Genomic DNA, 19,543 nt, shown 5'->3' with positions numbered 1-19,543 from the left:
GGGAGCAGTATTAATAGGACCTGAGAGCAAATCGTCCATCTGTTCTCCCAGCTTCAACGTGCAGAAATCAAAAGGAAGTGATGGGCAAGAGGAATAATTTGTTTTTAAATAGTTGATTTTAAAAAGAACAAATATAGCTTGCCTTCCAATCTAAATGTGATGGAGAATTTTACTTTGTAGTTACACATAATTGCATTAAAATATGAGCTATCTGCAAGCCAGAAATTCTCTCAGAGGAATTTAAATGGAATTTAAATTCAAGTCAACTGTGGCATGTATATACAGAGAAATAGATGTTTTAATATGTTACAGGCAAACAGAATTGATTTTAAACTCTTTTTGTAATGCATCCAAGTTAATCCTGTGAAAGATCAAGGCTCATTTCTAGAAAGTTTTTCTACTGATTCTATGAAGATAGGCTTCTGAAATTAGTCAATTTAATATAAAGGTACATGGAATTAGGTGTGAAGTTAACAATCATTATGAGACTGTCAAACTTAGATCAGCCACGCATTATTGTATCTTTTGGCTGATGAACATTAAGTAGCCTGATTTTCACGATGAGGGATTTATTGACAACTCCATCTTGGAAATATATTTGGTTTCTGCCAGTTCTTCAGCTCTTCTTGTTTTGGCATGGTAGAAATGAACACATGAAAACTTCAGTTCACATACAGGTTTATTTTTCAGTTTATTGAGTTTATGAAATGTTGTGATCACAGGTAGAGCATTCTTCAGCAGAAATCCTTGGGACTGACTGGGGTCATTATTCAGATATTTTTGGATCTGTTGTTGTTCGTCCATCATCATCGATGAGGACCTTGGCACCATTAGTCATTTTGAGGCTGGTTGTGGTGTGTCCGAAGATGACTGATCAGGCCAATTCGGGCACGGAATGTCCTGGCACGTATTGGACAGACTTGTGTAGACACTGTATTTGTCGCGCTGATGGCTCTGGACTTGCGCAGCTTGCGCTTAAGTTGTGCTTCAGCAATACGCCTTGCTTCGTGAGCTTGACAGCCTTTGTGGATGAGGCAGCGCCTGGTAGGGCGATTTTGTGCCAGCATTTCCCAGGGGGTCGTGTCAATGTCAAGCAATTTCAGGGAGGTTTTGAATGTGTCTTTGAAACGTTTCTTCTGCCCTCCATTTAAGCGTTTTCCAGCAGAGATTTCCCCAAAAAGGAGCTGCTTGGGTGTGCGCTCGTCTGACATACGGATGATATGACCTGCCCACCGGGTCTGCGCTCTCATCAGCAGTGTGTGGGCTGATGATAGACTTGCTCTAGAGTGAACTTCAGTGTCTGGTACTTCGTCTTGCCATCTGATGCGCAATATTTTGTGAAGACAAGTCATGTGGAAATGATTGAGCTGTCTTGCATGCCTTTGATACACATTCCACATTTCACAGGCATACAGGAGGGTAGTGAGTACCACGGCGCTGTAGACCTTCAGTTTTGTTGCTGGGCTGATTCCTCGACGTTCCCATACAGTGGAGCACAGTCTACCAAAAGCAGAACTTGCCTTTGCTATTCTGCAGTTAACTTCTGCATCAATAGTCACTGCTTGGGAGAGGGTGCTGCCAAGATAAGTGAACTGGTCCACTGCCTGTAGTTTCTGCCCTTTGATTGTGATTAGGAGTTCTGTGTACAGTGCATGAGGAGCAGGCTGGTGCATGACTTCGGTCTTTTTAATGTTGACAGTGAGTCCAAAGTTGTCACAAGCCGTGGAAAATTTGTCCATACTGACTTGCATCTCTGGCTCTGAGCCAGCATACAGGGCGCAGTCATCAGCAAAGAGGAAATCTCTCAGAACAGTTTCCTTCACTTTGGTAATAGCTTGAAGTCTCCTCAGGTTGAAAAGCTTCCCATCCACTCTGTACTTGAGGCTGATTCCAGCAACACTGTCCTGGAAGGCATCATTCAGCATGACAATAAACATCATGCTGAACAGTGTGGGTGCGAGCACACAGCCCTGTTTGATGCCATTGGTGACTGGGAATGCCTCAGAGGATTCTCCGCCATCCAGTACTCTGACCGTCATGCCATCATGGAACTGGCGTATCATCTGAATGAATTTCATTTGATCCTCCACAGGCCTTGTCGGCTTACGGTATTGAAGGCTTTCGCAAGGTCAACAAAGGTTGTGTAGAGCTCGCGATTCTGCTCCTGACACTTCTCCTGAAGTTGGCGCGCAGCAAAATCATGTCAGCAGTCCCACGACCTTTGCGGAAGCCACACTGTGACTCTGGAAGCAGGCCCAGCTCCAGATGAGTGACCAGACGATTTAGCAGGACTCTTGCAACGGTTTTTCCTGTGATGGAGAGCAGCGGGATTCCTGGTGGTTGTCATATACTTGCCGATTGCCCTTCCTCTTGCAGAGGTGTACGATGGAAGCATCTTTAAGTTCCTGAGGAATGGATCCTTGCTTCCAAAAGGACTGGAACAGCTCGTTGAGCTTCTCAATAAGTGCAGGACCAGCAGCTTTATAGATCTTTGCAGGTATGGCATTTGCCCCTGGGGCTTTGCCACTGAATAGCTGGTTGACAGCTTTCATGACTTCGGTTACTACCGGTGGGTCATCCATGGCGTTGTTGATATCAACCTGGGGAATCCAGTCTAGAGCCTCATCGTTAATAGATGACGGTCGGTTGAGGATGGCTTCAAAGCATTCAGTCCATCTCTGCAGGATCTGAGCCTTCTCTGTAATGAGAGTTGTACCATCTGTACTCAGGAGGGGGAATCTCCCGAGAGATTGAGATAGAGAGAGTCGAGGGCTTCATAGAACCGTTTCAAGTCGTTTCTGTCAGCATATCCCTGTATTTCATCTGCCTTGGCGCTCAGCCAGGCATCCTGCATTTTACGCAGTTTATTCTGGTAAGCACTGGTAAAAGCATTTTTCTTGGCAGCTGAAGGTGGGTCGTTCTGACAGGCCCAATGAAGATGGTGCTTTACAACAAGTAGAACCTCATCATTTCATCAAACCAATCATGCTGCTTGCGGGTGGGAGGCCCAAGCGTCTTCAGTGCAAATGTATGGCTAGCATCCCTGAAGCATTCCCAGTCGTCCTCAGCGCTGTCTGCGAGGTGTAGGTCAGCAAGCTTGATTTCTAAAGTCTTCAGCCAGTGCTGAAGCTATGCTGAGGTTCTTTAGCTTGGTTTAGCATTGATTCTTTTCATAACCTTGCTTCCTTGTGGTCGCCTCTTGGGTCTGATGTGGAGCCTCATTTTGGAGACAGCCGGTGATCTGTCCAGCAGTCAGCACCACACGTGGCCTTGGTTATTCTGACATCCTGCCTATCTTTTCTCCTGACAATGACATAGTCGATAAGATGCCAATGCTTAGAGCGGGGTTGCATCCAGGAGGTCTTGTTACGGGTAGGCAGACGGAAGGTTGTGTTGGTGATGAAGAGGTCGTGTGCTGCACAGGTCTTCAGTAAGAGTAGGCCATTACTGTTACACTTGCCCACTCCATGCCTCCCAATGACTCCCTGCCAGATTGCAGAGTCACACCCTACTCTTGCATTGAAATTGCCAAGCAAGATCAGCTTATCGGTACTGCTCACTGCTGATCGTAGGGCGTCTAGTTCTTCATAGAACTTGTCTTTCATCTTGTCCGGGTTGTTCATTGTGGGGTCATAGGCGCTGATCAGGGTGGCTTGACTTCTGTTCTGTAGCGGAAGCTGTCATAAGCCGGTCGTTCACACCTTTGGGTAGACTATCAAGTTTCCAAACAAGGTGACTCCTGACGGTGAATCCAACTCCAGCATCACGACGCTCATCGCTGCAGCGACCGCTCCAGAAAAAAGTGTATCCACCTCCAGTTTCAGTCAACTGACATACGTTGGCAAGACGAGTTTCGCTCAGGGCTGCAATGTCAATGTTGTATCTTGCAAGCTCTCTGGCAACTAAGGCTGGATCTACTGTATATATGGTAAACCTAGGCCTACTTGCCTTACAACAGCATAAGCTTCGGCTAGCCACAGTCTGCAAATACTAAGTTTTCCTCAATTTGCTCACTCACACTCCCTACTTCTTACCTGTTAATTATTTTATCTGTGAAATAATTTCACATTGCTTTATTAACATACAGATTGACTGCATAGCCATTCAAAAAGTGTTTGATTTTTGGATATGTTGGGTTTTTGGATGTATTGATAAAGCATATTCAACCTGTGGTTTGTGAACCAAGGGAGTGGAAGTTAAATGTTATAAACAGAATGGCTTAGTGGATTAGAAAAAAGCCGATTGTATTTAGGGAGCTTTTATTCCCTTAGGTGGATGTAAGAAATGTCATGTCACTATTCAAAGAAGATGGGGGAGTTCACCTGGTATCCTGGCCAAAAATTATTCCTCAACTAACATCACCAATGAATCATTTAGTCATTATTTCATTACAGTTTGTGAGACCTTGCAGTGAAAAAAATTGACTGCTGCATTTCACTCCATTAATAGTGACTACATTTTAAAATAGTTTACTGGCTGTAAAGCACTTTGAATCATCCCGAGGTCTGAAAAGTTATAAAATGCAATTTCTTTTTTTCAGGTTCAAATGCAGTCCTTTTTGATGGATGAGTCTAGCTACAAAGGTTTTGTACAGAATTAGTTTGGGCAATTTCAATTCAATTGCTTGTGGAGATGGACTTTAATACAAACCCTGGTATTAATTGGCAGTCTCACTCAGATGCCACAGGATGGCAGATGTGAAATGGAAAAAATGTCACATTGATGCAGTAGAGGGTGCTCTTCTCAGCCTGAGGCTACAGTAGGTTATTCACACTATAGAAGAAGCTTTATTGTGCTGATATATCTGACCTATGAGTGCTTGGTGGTGAAAGGCTGAAACAGGAAGAGCTCCATTTTCCATCGTAAACATTGCTCACTTGATGAGCACAAAAAATGGTGTAATATGGGGGATTGAAGTGCTAATTTAGTAGATTGTGCTGAGTGTTCTTTTGCTACTTAATTATAACTTTTAATAAATGTTAGCCCAAATCATACAGTCTACAATAATTATTTTTTTGTCATTGAAAACTGTGAATACATGAGTAGGCTGCTTCAACTCAGGGGCAAAGATCTTCCATTTAACCCTATAATTTACCAACTATTTTCTTTAAAAGATAAAAGCTGGAAGTCTCTGGTCCCGCACATCCTACTACGGCTGCCAGCGAGAATGGAGAATTTGGTGCTCAGCCAAAATCCGTTCACAGCAGCAGGGCTGGAGAAATGGGCAAATTCCAGCCAAAGAATGAAATGTTGAATATGTGAGAAGCCTTTGACAAAGTTATCACACTCATTATAATCTTTACAATAATGTTTATTTTGAAGCATCCTAAAGGGATTTTAATGGGCCTTTTTGTTTAAATTGTGGAAAATATTTTAGTAGCACATTACAGTGTATGGAATTATCCCAGTGGACCTGTATTGATTCTGTGGCAGTAAGCTGACATCACCGCGAATGATTATTTACAATCGTCTGACTTCAAACAATTGTACATTATAGGGCTATAGAGACAAGTTCTGCCTCTTATCAATTGCTTTCCTCTGCTTAATGCGACATTCAGGCAACGTAGCCATGAAAATATAGGTCTCACAAATCTGTATTTGGGAGGCGTCTTTGTATCATTCTAAAGGCAGGTAGATTCTCATTTGTACTTCATAGCCATTGGCTCATGATTATACATTGGAGCCCTGTAGCATCATGGAGATCAGCATTTCACAGAATTAATTCTCGTAAAACATGAGAATTTGTTATTTGGGACCTAGTTTGAAGGGTTACTCACTTCAGCATCAAACCGTGGATCTTGATATGCATCACTGATGTTCACTGGGAGACCTGTTGAAGCTACAAGCTCAGCAATACTGTTGTTAATTAGCCAATCTGAATACGATGCTTTTTCTATGCTGTCTTTAGAGCTGTTGAAAAACATAAGAGACATAATTACTCTAAACTCACAACACACATCACTTAATTTAAACAGTTGTACAGTTAATTTGGCCAAATTAGACAGGCATGCACTTAACTTAATCAACTTATTTCTTAAATACAACATATTACAATTACACTTCAAAAACACTTTTCATCCTCCAAAGTGATGAAGTGTCTCTGACAGTGCCATCAAGTAACATTACTCACCAACACCCAATCACCACTGCTCAGTTTGAGTTCTTCCAAGACCTGTCATTTCCAGGCCTCAATACAGACTTGGTCCAAACAGAGACCAAAAACCTTTGTCCAAAAAGAGCTGAATTCAGAGGTAAATTGGGAATGACTACCCTTGGCACCAAGGCTGCATTTGAATGAGCATAGCACCAAGGAGTTCCAGAAAAATTGAAGAGGTATCAGTAGGGAAGCTCTTTACGTTGTAATCAAATCTAGCACAAAGGAAGCTTGTTGTGGTTGGTGGAGACCAAGCATTTCAGCCCCAGGACATTGCTGTAGGAGTTCCTCAGGGAAGGATCCTAAACTCAACTATCTCGAGATCAATGGTACTCTTTCCATCATAAGGTCTGAAGTAGGCGTGTTGGTTAATATTTGCAGTATTCAGTTCCATTCGCAATTCCTCAGATAAGAAGCACTGAAGCAAGAACTGGACAACATTCAGGATTCAACCGGTAAACAGCAAGTAATATTTGTGTCATACAGGTGCCAAGCAAATACTATCCCCAACAAGGGAGAGTCTAACCACCAGCTGTTGTCATTCAAAGGCATTGACTGGGATTCTCCCAAAAAATTTCTAAGTGGCGAATTTGTGTGAAAACTGGAATAAATCCCGCTGATTTTTTCAGTGAGAGTTTCAAAAAGAATCTCCCACACTCTGTGCACTGCAAAAATCATGCTGAAATTCAGAGGCCCAGTATTCCCACTGGAGAGGCCGGCAGCAAAGCACTGCATGGGATACTGCATATGCGCAGATCATTAGTGCCGAAATCAGTGCATGCTCAGTGGCCCTTGTCTGCCGGCTTCCTGATTGCTGGCCAAAGGTCTCAGACTGGCACTGCCAAGGTACACCCTACTGGCACCTGACCTTCTGGAGGCCCCCGATTTCCCCCCTTTCACTTGAGCAGGGTTGGGCCACTGGCTCCCCGAAAGTGGGGAGCTATCGTGAATCCTGCTGGCGTGAAATGCTCCTGGCAGGAGGGGGAGAGGCTAGTGGGCCCAAGACTGATATTTAAATTGCATGGTGATACCTAGTTGAATAATTTATGTGGCTCCCTGCTAATTTCTGGCATGGATGTAACGCTGGAATTACCTGGCGCGGGTCCCATACTGCTCGAATCTCCCGGTCCACTGTGCTAAAAAATTAGCATAGCGGGATGGGAGAATCACCCCATTATCTTCATGCGTTAGACACCTATAACCAATTTATTCTAGTACAGCTTTGATTTGATTTGATTTATTATTGTCACATGTATTAACATACAGCAAAAAGTATTGTTTCTTGCGTGCTATACGACAAAACATCCCAGTCATAGAGAAGGAAATGAGACAGTGCAGAATGTAGTGTTACAGTCATAGCTAGGGTGTAGAGAAAGATCAACTTAATGCAAGGCAAGTCTACTCAAAAGTCTGACAGCAGCAGGGAGTCGGTTGGTACGTGACCTCAGACTTTTGTTTTTTTTTCCCGATGGAAGAAGCTGGAAGAGAGAATGTCCGGGGTGCGTGGGGTCCTTAATTATGCTGGCTGCTTTGCCGAGGCAGTGGGAAGTATAGACAGAGTCAATGGATGGGAGGCTGGTTTATGTGATGGATTGAGCTACATTCACAATCTTTTTTCGTTCCTTGTGGTCTTGGACAGAGCAGGAGCCATACCAAGCAGTGATAAACCAGAAAGAATGCTCTTTATGGTGTAAATATTGGTGAGAATCTAGCTGACATGCCAAATTTGCTTAGTCTTCTGAGAAAGTAGAGGCGTTGGTGGGCTTTCTTAACTATAGTGTCGGCATTGGGGGGATCAGGACAGATTGTTGGTGATCAGGACACCGAAAAACTTGAAGCTCTCGACCCTTTCTATTTCGGCCCCATTGATGTATGCAGGGGCTTGTCCTCCTTTAAGCTTCCTGAAGTCGATGACAATCTTCTTCGTTTTGTTGACATTGAGGGAGAGATTATTGTTGCTGCACCAGTTCACTAGATTCTCTATCTCATTCCTGTACTCTGTCGTGTCATTGTTTGCGATCTGACCCATTACGGTGGTGTCATCAGCAAACTTGAAAATCGAATTGGAGGAGAATTTGGCTGCACAGTCATGGTTGTATAAGGAGTATAATAGGGGGCTGAGAACACAGTCTTGTGGGGCACCGATGTTGAGGATGATCGTGGAGGAGGGGTTGTTGCCTGTCCTTACTGATTGTGGTCTGAGAGTTAGGAGGTTCAGGACCCAGTCGCAGAAGGAGGTGCCAAGGTCCAGGCCACGGAGTTTGGAGATGAGTTTCATGGGAATAATAGTGTTGAAGGCTGAACTGTAGTCAATAAACAGGAATCTGACATAGGTGTCCTTGTTATCTAGGTGTTCTAGGGTTGAGTGCAGGGCCAGGAAAATGACGTCTGCTGTGGACCTGTTGCAGTGGGCAAATTGTAGTGGATCCAGGTAGTCCGTGAGGTTGGAACTGATTCATGCCACGACTAACCTTTCAAAGCACTTCATGATGATGGATGTCAGAGCATCGGCTGATAGTCATTAAGGCACGCTGCTTGGTTTTTCTTAGGTACCAGGATAACGGTCATCTTCTTGAAGCAGATAGGGACCTCAGATTGTTGTAAAGACAGGTTGCAGATGTTTGTGAATACCTCCACCAGCTGATCCATGCAGGATCTGAGTGCATGTCCGGGTACCCCATCTGGGCCAGTTGCTTTCCGTGGGTTGACCTTCAAGAAAGCTGCTCTGGCATCTGCAATGGTGACCCAGATATACGTTCATCCAGGGCTTCCAGGGTGGAGGGCATGCTCTCACTGACCTCTTGTTCAAAACAGGTGTAAAATGCATTGAGCTCATCAGGGAGGGGTGAGTTGGAGCCAGCAATTTTACATGCCTTCATTTTGTAGCCTGTTATGTCTTGGAAACCTTGCCATAGTCAGCGGATGTTGGTGTGGCTAGTGTGGGACTCTAACTTGGTATGGTATTGTCTTTTGGTATCTTTGATGGATCTCCTTAGGTCGTATCTGGCTTCTTGCATAGGTCAGTGAACGCCTCAGGCCTGGACTTCAGCAAGCAGCAAATATCCCTGTTCATCCATGGCTTCTGGTTGAGGAACATGTGGATTTGCTTCTTTGGCGCACAGACTTCTATATACTTACTTATGAAGTCAGTTACTGTAGTGGCATACTCGTTCAGGCTGGTCGCAGAGTTTTTAAGTACTGACTAATCCACTGACTCCATGCAGCACCATAGGAGATCATCTGATTCCTCAGACCAACATTTCACGACTCTTTGATGGATTCTCCTGCTTCAGTTTTTGTTTGTAAGCTGGGAGCAGGAGCACAAGCACAGAACTTGCCAGTCTGCAATACTGGCAAATTGGAAAACTGCCCAGTTATTTCCTATACTTAAAAATTAGGACAAATCCAACCCAGCCAATTATTGCTCCCTTCAGTCTAGTCTTGATAACCAGCAAAGTATTGAAGAGGTCATCCACAGTACTAACAAGCAATACTTACTCTGCAATAACCTGCTCGTGGACGCTCAGTTTTAATTCCACTAGAACGACTTAGCACCTGACCTCATTACAGTTTTGATTTAAATTTTGACATGAGAACTAAATTCCAGAGATGAGAGTGACTGTCATTGATATTAAGGCAGCATTTTTGACTGTGTGTGGTATCAAGGGGACCTCACAAAACTGGAGTCAATGGGAATCAGGGAGTAGATTCTCCATTGGCTGGAGTCATGTATGGCATAAAGGAAGATGGCTGTGGTGATTGATGGTCAAACATCTCAATTCCAGGACACCATTACAGGAGTTCCTCAGGGTAGTATCCTAGGCCCAACCATCCCCAGCTGCTTTGTCAATGACCCTCCCTTCATCATAAGGTCAGAAGGGGGATGTTCGCACAATTGCACAATGTTAAGCACAATTCGTGACTCCTCAGATATAAAGTAGTTTGTGTCCATGTGCATCAAAACCTCAACAAGGTTCAGACTTGGGCTGATAAGTGGTAAGTAGCAATGACCATCCCCAATAACAGAATTTAATATATTCTCCACTTGCTTGGGTCATTGCAGCTCCAACTGAAAAAGCTCAAGAAACGCAACTCCATCCAGAACACAGTCTACTAGATTAGCACCCCATCCACCACACCACCAATGCACAGTGACAGCACTGTACCATCTACAAGATGCACTGCACCAACTCACCAAAGTTCCTTTGACAGCACCTTCCAAACCCATGACCTCTACCAACAAACAGGACAAGGCAGCATATGCATGGGTACTCCAACACGTGCAAGTTCAAGCTCCCCTGCAAAACAGACATCATCCTGAAACAAAAACAGATAATGCTGGAGAAACTCAGCAAGTCTAACAGCACCAGTAGAGAGAGAATAGAGCTGACATTAGCTCTATTTTCTCCACAAATGCTCTCAGATCTGTTGATTTCTCCGCATTTTCTAGTTTCGTTTTATGTTCCAGCATCCACAGTATTTTGCTTTAGACATCATCCTGATTTGGAATCATATCATCTGTTGTTACTTCACTGTCACTAGATCAAAATCCTAGAACTTCCTCCTTAACATTAATGAGGGTGTACCTACACCACAGGGACAGTAGCAGTTCAAGAAGCTGGATCACCAGCTTTTCTCGTGGGCAATTAGAGCTGGGCAATAAATAATGGCCTAGCCAGAGATGTCCAAATCCCATGAAATAATTAAAGAAGAAATACCATCACTAAGTTCTCCATCATCACAATCATGTGGGTCACGACCAGCAACTTAACTGGACCAGCCAAATAAATATTGTGACCACAGGAGGAGGTCTGAGGCTGAACGTTTTGTGGCCAATGGCTCACCTCCAGAGTCACCAGCATTTTTCCACTGACTTACAAGAATGTCAGGATTGTAATGGAATACTTGCCACGCCTGCACGGGTGCAACTCCAGCAATACTATTAGCTCAATGCCATCCAAAATAAAGCAGCCTGCTTGATTTGGCATCTTGAACTTTCATTTTCTCCAGTGCACATTGACAGCAGTGTGAGGTATCTACAAGAAGCACCCCAGCAACTCCCCAAGGCTCTTCAACAGAACCACCCAATCCCATGGCTCCTGCTGCCTTGAAAGACAAGGGCTGTAGGTGCATGAGTACACAATCACTTTCAAGTTTCCATCCATGTCACACACTCGGCCAGATTTTATGCAGCCTGCTATGGTGGAAAACATTGTGGCTGAGCACACCTATTTGTGGAAGGGACCCCTTGTCAGTCTCCTAATGGCTGCAAAACTTCCCCTGATTACATCAGAGGCTGAAAGAGACTGCTGCTGGATTCCTATCTGCTGGTGGTAGGATGCCAATTAGCTCATTAATAAGCCAAATGACATCCATTAACCCTGAATCCTCAGAATTTAATGGTGGTTCAGGGATTAAACAGATGTCACATGGCTTTCCAATGCCCCTGAGAAGGCCGCACATTCTTCAACCACTCTGTATATAACTAAAGGACGACTGTTGGGAAGGCCACTAATACCCATCTCGTGTTCTGGGTGTCAGGAAGGCTATTGATTCCCACACACCCCCCATCCTGCAACCGTACTCACCTCCCTCCCCCTCCACCATGCAAGCTCCACCCTGTCTTCACTCAGCTTTGGCCAGTGGTCACATGATGCTCCTGGACTGCTGTTGGGTACATTGCTACCAGTTGTCATCGCTCTTGCTGGTGCTGGCAACAATGTGGAGTTGTCAGGCTGATTGTCCAGCAAGACTTCTGCCGCCAGGGACCTCAAGAGTGTGAAAGAGTCAGAGTGGTCACTGAAGTGCTTGAAGGACACTTGATTTGACTGGGCCACCCCAGGGAACTGATAAGGGTCCCCTGTCGGTTCTCTGACTGGTGGGTGAAACATCTGTCAGACCATCAGCCTGATTTGGAAATATATCACTGTTCTTTCATCATTGCTGCGTCAAAGACCTGAAACTTAATGCCAGCAGCAATGTGGATGAACTTGCATCACATGAACTGCAACGATTCAAATTTCACCACATTTCAAGAATAGTTAGGGATGAGCAATAAATGCAGACATTACCAGTGATGCCCAAATCCCATAACTGAATAAAGAACAGGCTTCCAAGAGTATTTAATTGGCTATAATGCACTTTAGGACATCCTGATATAATAAAAGGCATCATATAAATACCAATCTGTTTTTTACCTTCCTTTCTAAAAGGCTGTTCTCTCATTATGGCAATGGGAATCTAGCTATTTAAGGGACAATTTCAACTTAAAGATGGCAACAAACCACTGAGGTCACTGGAGTGATCAAGTTAACAGATTTTATCTCCTGGACCTTGTTTACAGGAATCAAAATTGATGCTTCTTCCCATCACCCTTCATTGCAACTCCCGATTGCCCCCAACCCCCACACCAGTCCTGGCTGTGCCAAGTTTAACATCTGAATTTTACACATAATTTGGTTAGCTGAACAGAACTTTTAAGAATCAGAAGCAGTTAATGTAACCAAGGCAAAGATTTCTAGTCTGGCTGTTTTGTTTACTTTCCGTTTCATAAAATAGTAACAAACAAGCATATATTTTGTACACTGGCCCACTTCTGTCTGCACTTTTAGCTGAAGTGCAGCACAAGGACACTCCAAAAAAGATTAGCTGACGAGTTCAGATTTATGAATGTAATTATAAGTGTGAAGGTCAATGCAATATAAGACCATCAACTTGTCTTACTGCTTTCTCCAATAGTGCTACTTGTTATCTACCATACAAATCAACCAGCCTCATTATCATCTAACATTAACCCAAATCAACAAGTTAGAAAGGCCCATCAGAAGGAACAAAATTGAAATACTATTAATTCATTTTAGAAATGCTTCACTGAATCTTTCTACGCCGTTTGTTATCAGTAGATACACCTATTATCCACCCAATAGATAAGCTAACAGTATACTGTGGATTTATTCCACTAGAATGCTTCCTTAGGATAACGTTGGAGTTGATTGTAGGTTTAGGTGGCAGACTCAGATGGCCAGCAATTCCAGCAGTGAAGATTCGGAAGTGCAAACCTTATATGAATCAAAGGAGAATCAAAGAGCCTATTCTATTGGTTCAGTTGCTTCCTTACATACCGTGCTCTTCAGAAACCAACTGTGGGATGTTATGACTTTAATAAGGTCCACGGTGTGGACCTCTTAGGATATGAACTCCCAGATTAAGACAGTCCAATTAAGGAGTCCTGCATGTGTACCTAAGTGTCAGCGTTACTGGAACTCCAAGTTTATACTCTGTATGAGGAAGTACCTGAGTATTGCTTATGAATAAATTTAAATTTGGTGAAGGGATGCCGGCCTCAGAGTTATTTCAGTGGCGACAAGGATGGGATCAGTTTCATATAAGGTTCATACAGAGGATGCCATCCTGAGAAAACACCTGGACCATTCAGGAACAAACAACGTTCAGCAGGACCGGAGCCTCAGAAAGACTTTGAGGCTCTGCCAGCTCCCACTTTCTGTTTCCAGGCATTGCAATTGTTGAGTCTGAAATAGACACAGCGGACGTAGCCGAGTCTACTCCCTGACCATTCAAGGGAGTAAACTCGTGCCTTGACGTTTCAGATGCAAGAGACAGGCACCAATTCATTACACCCCACCAACATTAGACACAAAGCTTGAGAAACTAGACCCAGCACTTAAACACCTCATGAAGCTTCAAGGCGAACAAACTGTTTAAGTTCCTTCAACCTAGAGTGGGAGGTATGTAATGACTTTAATGAGGCCCACAGTGTGGACCACTGAGAATATGAGTTCTCAGATTAAGGCAGTAATGGCTTGTCCAGCCAAACAGGCCTGCATGTGTACATAAAGTGGTTACTGGAACTTCAGGTACACTGGAACTCCAGGTTTATACCCTGTATGAGGAAGTACCAGTCTAAGTATTGCTTAGTACGCAAATAAATTTAAATTTAGCATAGGGACACCAGCCTCGGAGGAGTTATTTCATGGGGAACGTGGTGTTTTATTTCATGAAAAGTATCAAGATAATTCCAACAGTATAATGGCCCCTAACTCCCAATTTTTGTGGAGTCTGGACCAGCATTTTGACATCATTACTTCTTACTGATAGGGAGGGAAAGACAGACAGACACATTGACAGTCAGAACCAGATCTTCCGGTTTCCAGATGGTCATTCCCTGGAGGTAGCCTGGAAGATGTACTGGGGACCCCCCTGAACGCCCAACACAAGGATTCCACAGGAATTGCCCAGGAAGTTTCAAATTCCATTAGTCAATTATCCAGCATCTGGACCTCTCCAAAACTTTGAATTAGAATCAGAGACTTTGGATGGTTCTGACTCAATTAGCAGAATAGTTATCCAGGAAACATTAGAAAGTTTAAAACAAGTTCTATTTGAAGGGTCACTATTCTACTGACATCACAATTTCCCAATGCACCCTCCCCCCCCACCTCCCACAACATCCCTGACCCCATGATAACTCCCAGATTGCCCAACTACCTCCCTTGACCTGACTACCTCCAGGCTCCGTGAATACCCTCACCATAACTACCGCCATTACACTCCCATCCCTTACAGCCCTCCCACTTGTGACTACCCACCCACCTCTGACTACTGCCCCAGAACACCCAAATATACCTCAAATATACCCAACGCCTTGACTACCACTATATCCACTAAAGTTGGAGGTAAACTTTATCCCTGGCACCCCAGCTACTTCCAACCTCTGACTAGCGTTGATCTCCAACAACTCGTAAACTACCACCGACTACCCTCTAGACATCTGGCACACCTTAGACCCTCAACCACTCACCTGCCACCCAACCCCAATCCCCAGCTACCCCACAACTACCCTCTCAACCTCTCCAATCCACCCACCAACCTATTCCCTCACCCATTTACCCCCTCTATGTCTAAGAGGTTAGGAAACATTTAAACTTACGAGAATATGGCAGCTGGTGCTGTAAAAGGTGGGTATGGCTTGGCTCCCCCACTGCTGCTGCACAAGGGAAAGACTCCCGAGGCAGGTATGATCCACATTTCTCAGCAGGCCCAGTTCAGCTAAGAAATGTGGATCTCCAGTGTGAGGTAAGTAATAAGGAGAGTACCAATTTAATAGTGATTGCTGCTCCATGGAGATAAGAGATTTATTGACAGCAATAGTTAGATAAATTGATCAGTTGACAGGTCAAACAGTAGATCGACAGATTGATAGATTGATCGATCGGTAGGCAGGTAGATTGATAGATAAATTGATCGATCAGTTGATTGATCAATAGATCTTGCTCTAACAATAACTGGTGGCAGTGGTAACAAGGGCAGGCCTTTCATGCATCACACCCATGGTATTAGCAAACATGGAAAAATTGTACTGAGATGCCAATGGGCAAGGACAATGATTTCTCTTATATGTGCTGCAGCAATGCAGGTTCAACAAGTTAGCTGTTGTTTTATTTTGCTCTTTGTATTAATTGGCTTTACCTGAATTGTGTCCTTATCATCTGTTTCATTTATCACAGTCAATAGTTTACTTCATTATTCGTGGTTAATGCTGGCTTTGAAATCGCTTCATGAGGAGTGGCGGGGAGAGATGGTCCTTTGAGGGTTCTGGACATTCTAGATAATTTTAGGAGGAAGAGGAATTCATGATGGACAGTCTAGTTTTGATGCAACAAAGCCTAAGTTGTTCAGGCCACAACCGTCACTATCTGGAGACCTGTATTTATGGAGCCTTCAACATGTACCTCAGCACGTGAGAGGAGTCCAGCTTCTGTATTCCGTGACTATCTGGGACACAGTTTTACTGTGTGATACATCAGGCAGTCTGCAGGGCTTACTTGTATCAAACAACTGACCTGTATTTTGATGGCAAGAACAACACTTTTGCAAGTTTACCTGGCTTGGAGACTGTGGTAGCACTTGATATACATATTTCGCCAAGTGCAGGATTCTTTTACAAGCAAGTTGCCTAAGATGGCACTTGCGTGAGTATAAGACCTTGGATTAACCCAATAAGTGATCATTTTCACTCAATTATTAGAAAGGCGAAACCTGATCATTTTCCACATGATTTCTTGTTCTCCAGAAAGCAGCCCTGGTGCTTTAGTGCAGAATGCCATAAATATTTGAACTGAGAGAATTTTATTCTTTTTGGAGCACAGGGTTATTTCCTGCATCTATTGCTGCTGATCCCACTGAAAAATCACTAAACAGGAAAACAACTTCAGCCTTGTGATCTTGGCACATGTTTGCTGATCCTCGGCAGTCACCTTCACTTGAGTTGCGCAGTTTTCACATTGAAAGAACCTATGCATACAAAACGTAAGTGGTTGTGCATAATATTTTAAATGGTACCTCTGATCTAATGGCAGTTCTCAGTTTATGGCTGCACCATGTTTCATAGGATCAGAAGGATGTGAGCAAAACGAAGGAGTATTAAATACCTTCATCCTTCTGTTGATAGCAGCCAACTGTTCCTAATTTAAAGTTAAATCAAGACACCCAGTTGATTGCACCATTTTTAAAAAATGATTTATGGGATGTGGGCATTGCTGGCCAGCCCAGCATTTATTGCCCATCCCTAGTTGCTCTTGCAAAGGTGGCAGTGAACTGTCTTCTTGAGACCCATGGTGTTGGCACAGCTATAGTGGTGTTAGGGAGGGTGTTCCAGGATTTTGAGCTAATGACAGCGAAGGAACGGCGATATACTTCCAAGTTAGAACATAGAACATTTCAGCGCAGTACAGGCCCTTCGGCCCTCGATGTTGCGCTGACTAGTGGAACCAATCTAATGACCCTCTAACCTAAACTATTCCAATGTTATCCATATGCCTATCCACTGACCATTTAAACGCCCATAAAATGGGTGAGTCCACAACTGCTGCAGGCAGGGCATTCCACGCCCTCACTACTTTCTGAGTAAAGAACCTACCTCTGACATCAGTCCTATAATTACCACTCCTTAATTTAAAGCTATGTCCCCTCGTGTTCCAAGTTAGAATGGTGAGTGGTTTGGATGGAAGCTTCCAAGTGATGATCTTTCCAGGTTTCTGCTGCTCTTGTTCTTCTAGATGATAGTGCTTGTGGGTTTTGCCTAAGGAACACTGATGAGTTCCTGCAGTGCATCTTGTAGTTAGTACATACAGCTGCTGCTGTTCATCGGTGGTGGAGAGATTGAATATTTGTGGAAGAATTGAATGTTTGTGGACTCCCCTTGGGAAATAGGGAAGGGCAGGTGACAGAAGTATTAGTGAGGGATCACTTTGGGACCAGTGACCATGATTCAATTGGTTTTAAGATAGCTATGGAGAATGATAGGTCTGGCCCAAAAGTTAAAATTCTAAATTAGGGCAAAGCCAATTTTGATGGTATCAGGCAGGAACTTTCAAAAATTAATTGGGGGAGTCTGTGGGAAGGCAAAGGGATGGCTGGTAAGTGGCATGCTTTCAAAAGTGTGATAACCAGGGTTCAGGAGAAACACATTCCGCTTAGAGTGAAGGGCAAGGCTGGCAAAAGTAGGGAACCCCGGATGACTTAGGATATTGAGGCCCTGGTCATGAAGAAGGAGGTACATGACATGCATAGGCAGCTGGGATCAAGTGAATCCCTTGAAGAGTATAGGGGGTGTAGGAGTAGAGTTAAGAGAGAAAACAGAAGGGCAAAATGGGGACATAAAATTGTTTTGGCAGATAAGGCAAAGGAGAATCCAAAGAGCTTCTACAAATACATAAAGGGCAAAAGAGTATCAAGGGAGAAAGTAGGGCCTCTTAAGGATCAACAAGGTCATCTATGTGTGGATCCATAAGAGATGGGTGAGATCCTAAATGAATATTTCTCATCAGTATTTACTGTTGCGAAAAGCATGGATGATAGGGAACTTGGAGAAATAAATAGTGATGTCTTGAGGAGTGTACATATTACAGAGAAGGAGGTGCTGAAAGTCTTAAAGTGCATCAAGATAGATAAATCCCTGGGACCCGATGAAGTGCATCCCAGGACATTGTGGGAAGCTAGGGAGGAAATTGCAGGTCCCCTAGCCGAGATATCTGAATCATCGATAGTCATGGGTGAGATGCCTGAAGATTGGAGAGTAGCAAATGTTATGCCTTTGTTTAAAAAGGGCTGCAGGGAAAAGCCTGGGAACGACAGTCCAGAGAGCCTCATATCTGTGGTGGGTAAATTGTTGGAAGGTATTTTGAGAGGATCTACAGGCATTCAGAGACACAAGTCAGCATGGCTTTGTGAGTGAAAAATCATGTCTCATAAATTTGATTGAGTTTTTTGAAGGGGTAACCAAGAAGGTAAATGAGGGCAGTGCAGTTGATGCAGTTGATGTTGTCTACATGGACTTTAGCAAGGCCTTTGACAAGGTGCCGCATGGTAGGTTGTTGCATAAGGTTAAATCTCAAGGGATCCAGGTTGAGGTATCTAAATGGACAGCAGTTGTAGAGAGTTGTTTTTCAAAGTGGAGGCCTGTGGCCAGCGGTGTGCCTCAGGGATCAGTGCTGGGTCCACTATTATTTGTCATATATATTAATGATTTGGATGAGAATATAGGAGGCATGGGTAGTAAGTTTGCAGATGACACCAAGGCTGGTGGCATTGTGGACAGTGAAGAAAGTTATCTCCAATTGCAACAGGGTCTTGACCAATTGGGCCAGTGGGCTAAAGAATGGCGGATGGAGTTTAAATTAGACAAATGTGAGGTGATGCATTTTGGTGGACTGAACCAGGGCAGGACTTACACAGTTAATGGTGAGGCACTGGGGAGAGTTACAGAACAAAGAGATCTAGAAGTACATGTTCATAGCTCCTTGAAAGTGGAGTCACAGGTGGACAGAGTGGTGAAGAACGCATTCGGCATGCTTGGTTTCATCGGTCAGAACACTGAATACAGGAGTTAGAATGTCTTGGTAAAGTTGTACAAGACATTGGTAATGCCACACTTGGAATACTGTGTGCAATTCTGGTCAACGTATTATAGAAAGGATATTATTAAACTAGACAGAGTGCAGAAAAGATTTACTAGGATGTTACCGAGACTTGATGGATTGAGTTATAAGGAGAGCTGGATAGTCTGGGACTTTCTCCTCTGGAATGTAGGAGGCTGAGGGGTGATCTTATAGAGGCCTATAAAATAATGAAGGGCACAGATCAACTACGTCTTCAATATCTTTTCCCAAAGGTAGGGCTGTCTAAAACTAGAAGGCATAGGTTTAAGGTGAGATGGGAGAGATACAAGAGTGTCCAGAGGGGCAATATTTTCACACCAAGGGTGGGCAAGTGTCTGGAACAAGCTGCCAGAGGTAGTAGAGGCGGGTACAATTTTGTCTTTTAAAAAGCATTTAGATAGTTACATGGGTATAGAGGGATATGGGCCAAATG

At 43.8% G+C, this 19,543-nt stretch overlaps 1 protein-coding gene across 2 annotated transcripts in view; it reads right to left on the bottom strand.

Annotated features, from left to right (window-relative positions):
• pde11a (phosphodiesterase 11a) overlaps positions 1 to 19,543 on the bottom strand; it is a 355,582-nt gene that overhangs the window by 172,135 nt on the left and 163,904 nt on the right. For both annotated transcript variants that reach the window (XM_080198223.1, XM_080198224.1), the window contains one exon: positions 5,778 to 5,910. In XM_080198223.1, coding sequence (XP_080054349.1) covers positions 5,778 to 5,910 — 133 coding nt within the window. The remainder of the gene's footprint in view (positions 1 to 5,777; positions 5,911 to 19,543) is intronic.

Source organism: Carcharhinus amblyrhynchos, chromosome 11 (genome assembly GCF_965287045.1).
Source record: "Carcharhinus amblyrhynchos chromosome 11, sCarAmb.v2.hapA, whole genome shotgun sequence".
NCBI lineage: Eukaryota > Metazoa > Chordata > Chondrichthyes > Carcharhiniformes > Carcharhinidae > Carcharhinus > Carcharhinus amblyrhynchos.
This window is presented reverse-complemented; position numbering and strand designations above follow the sequence as displayed.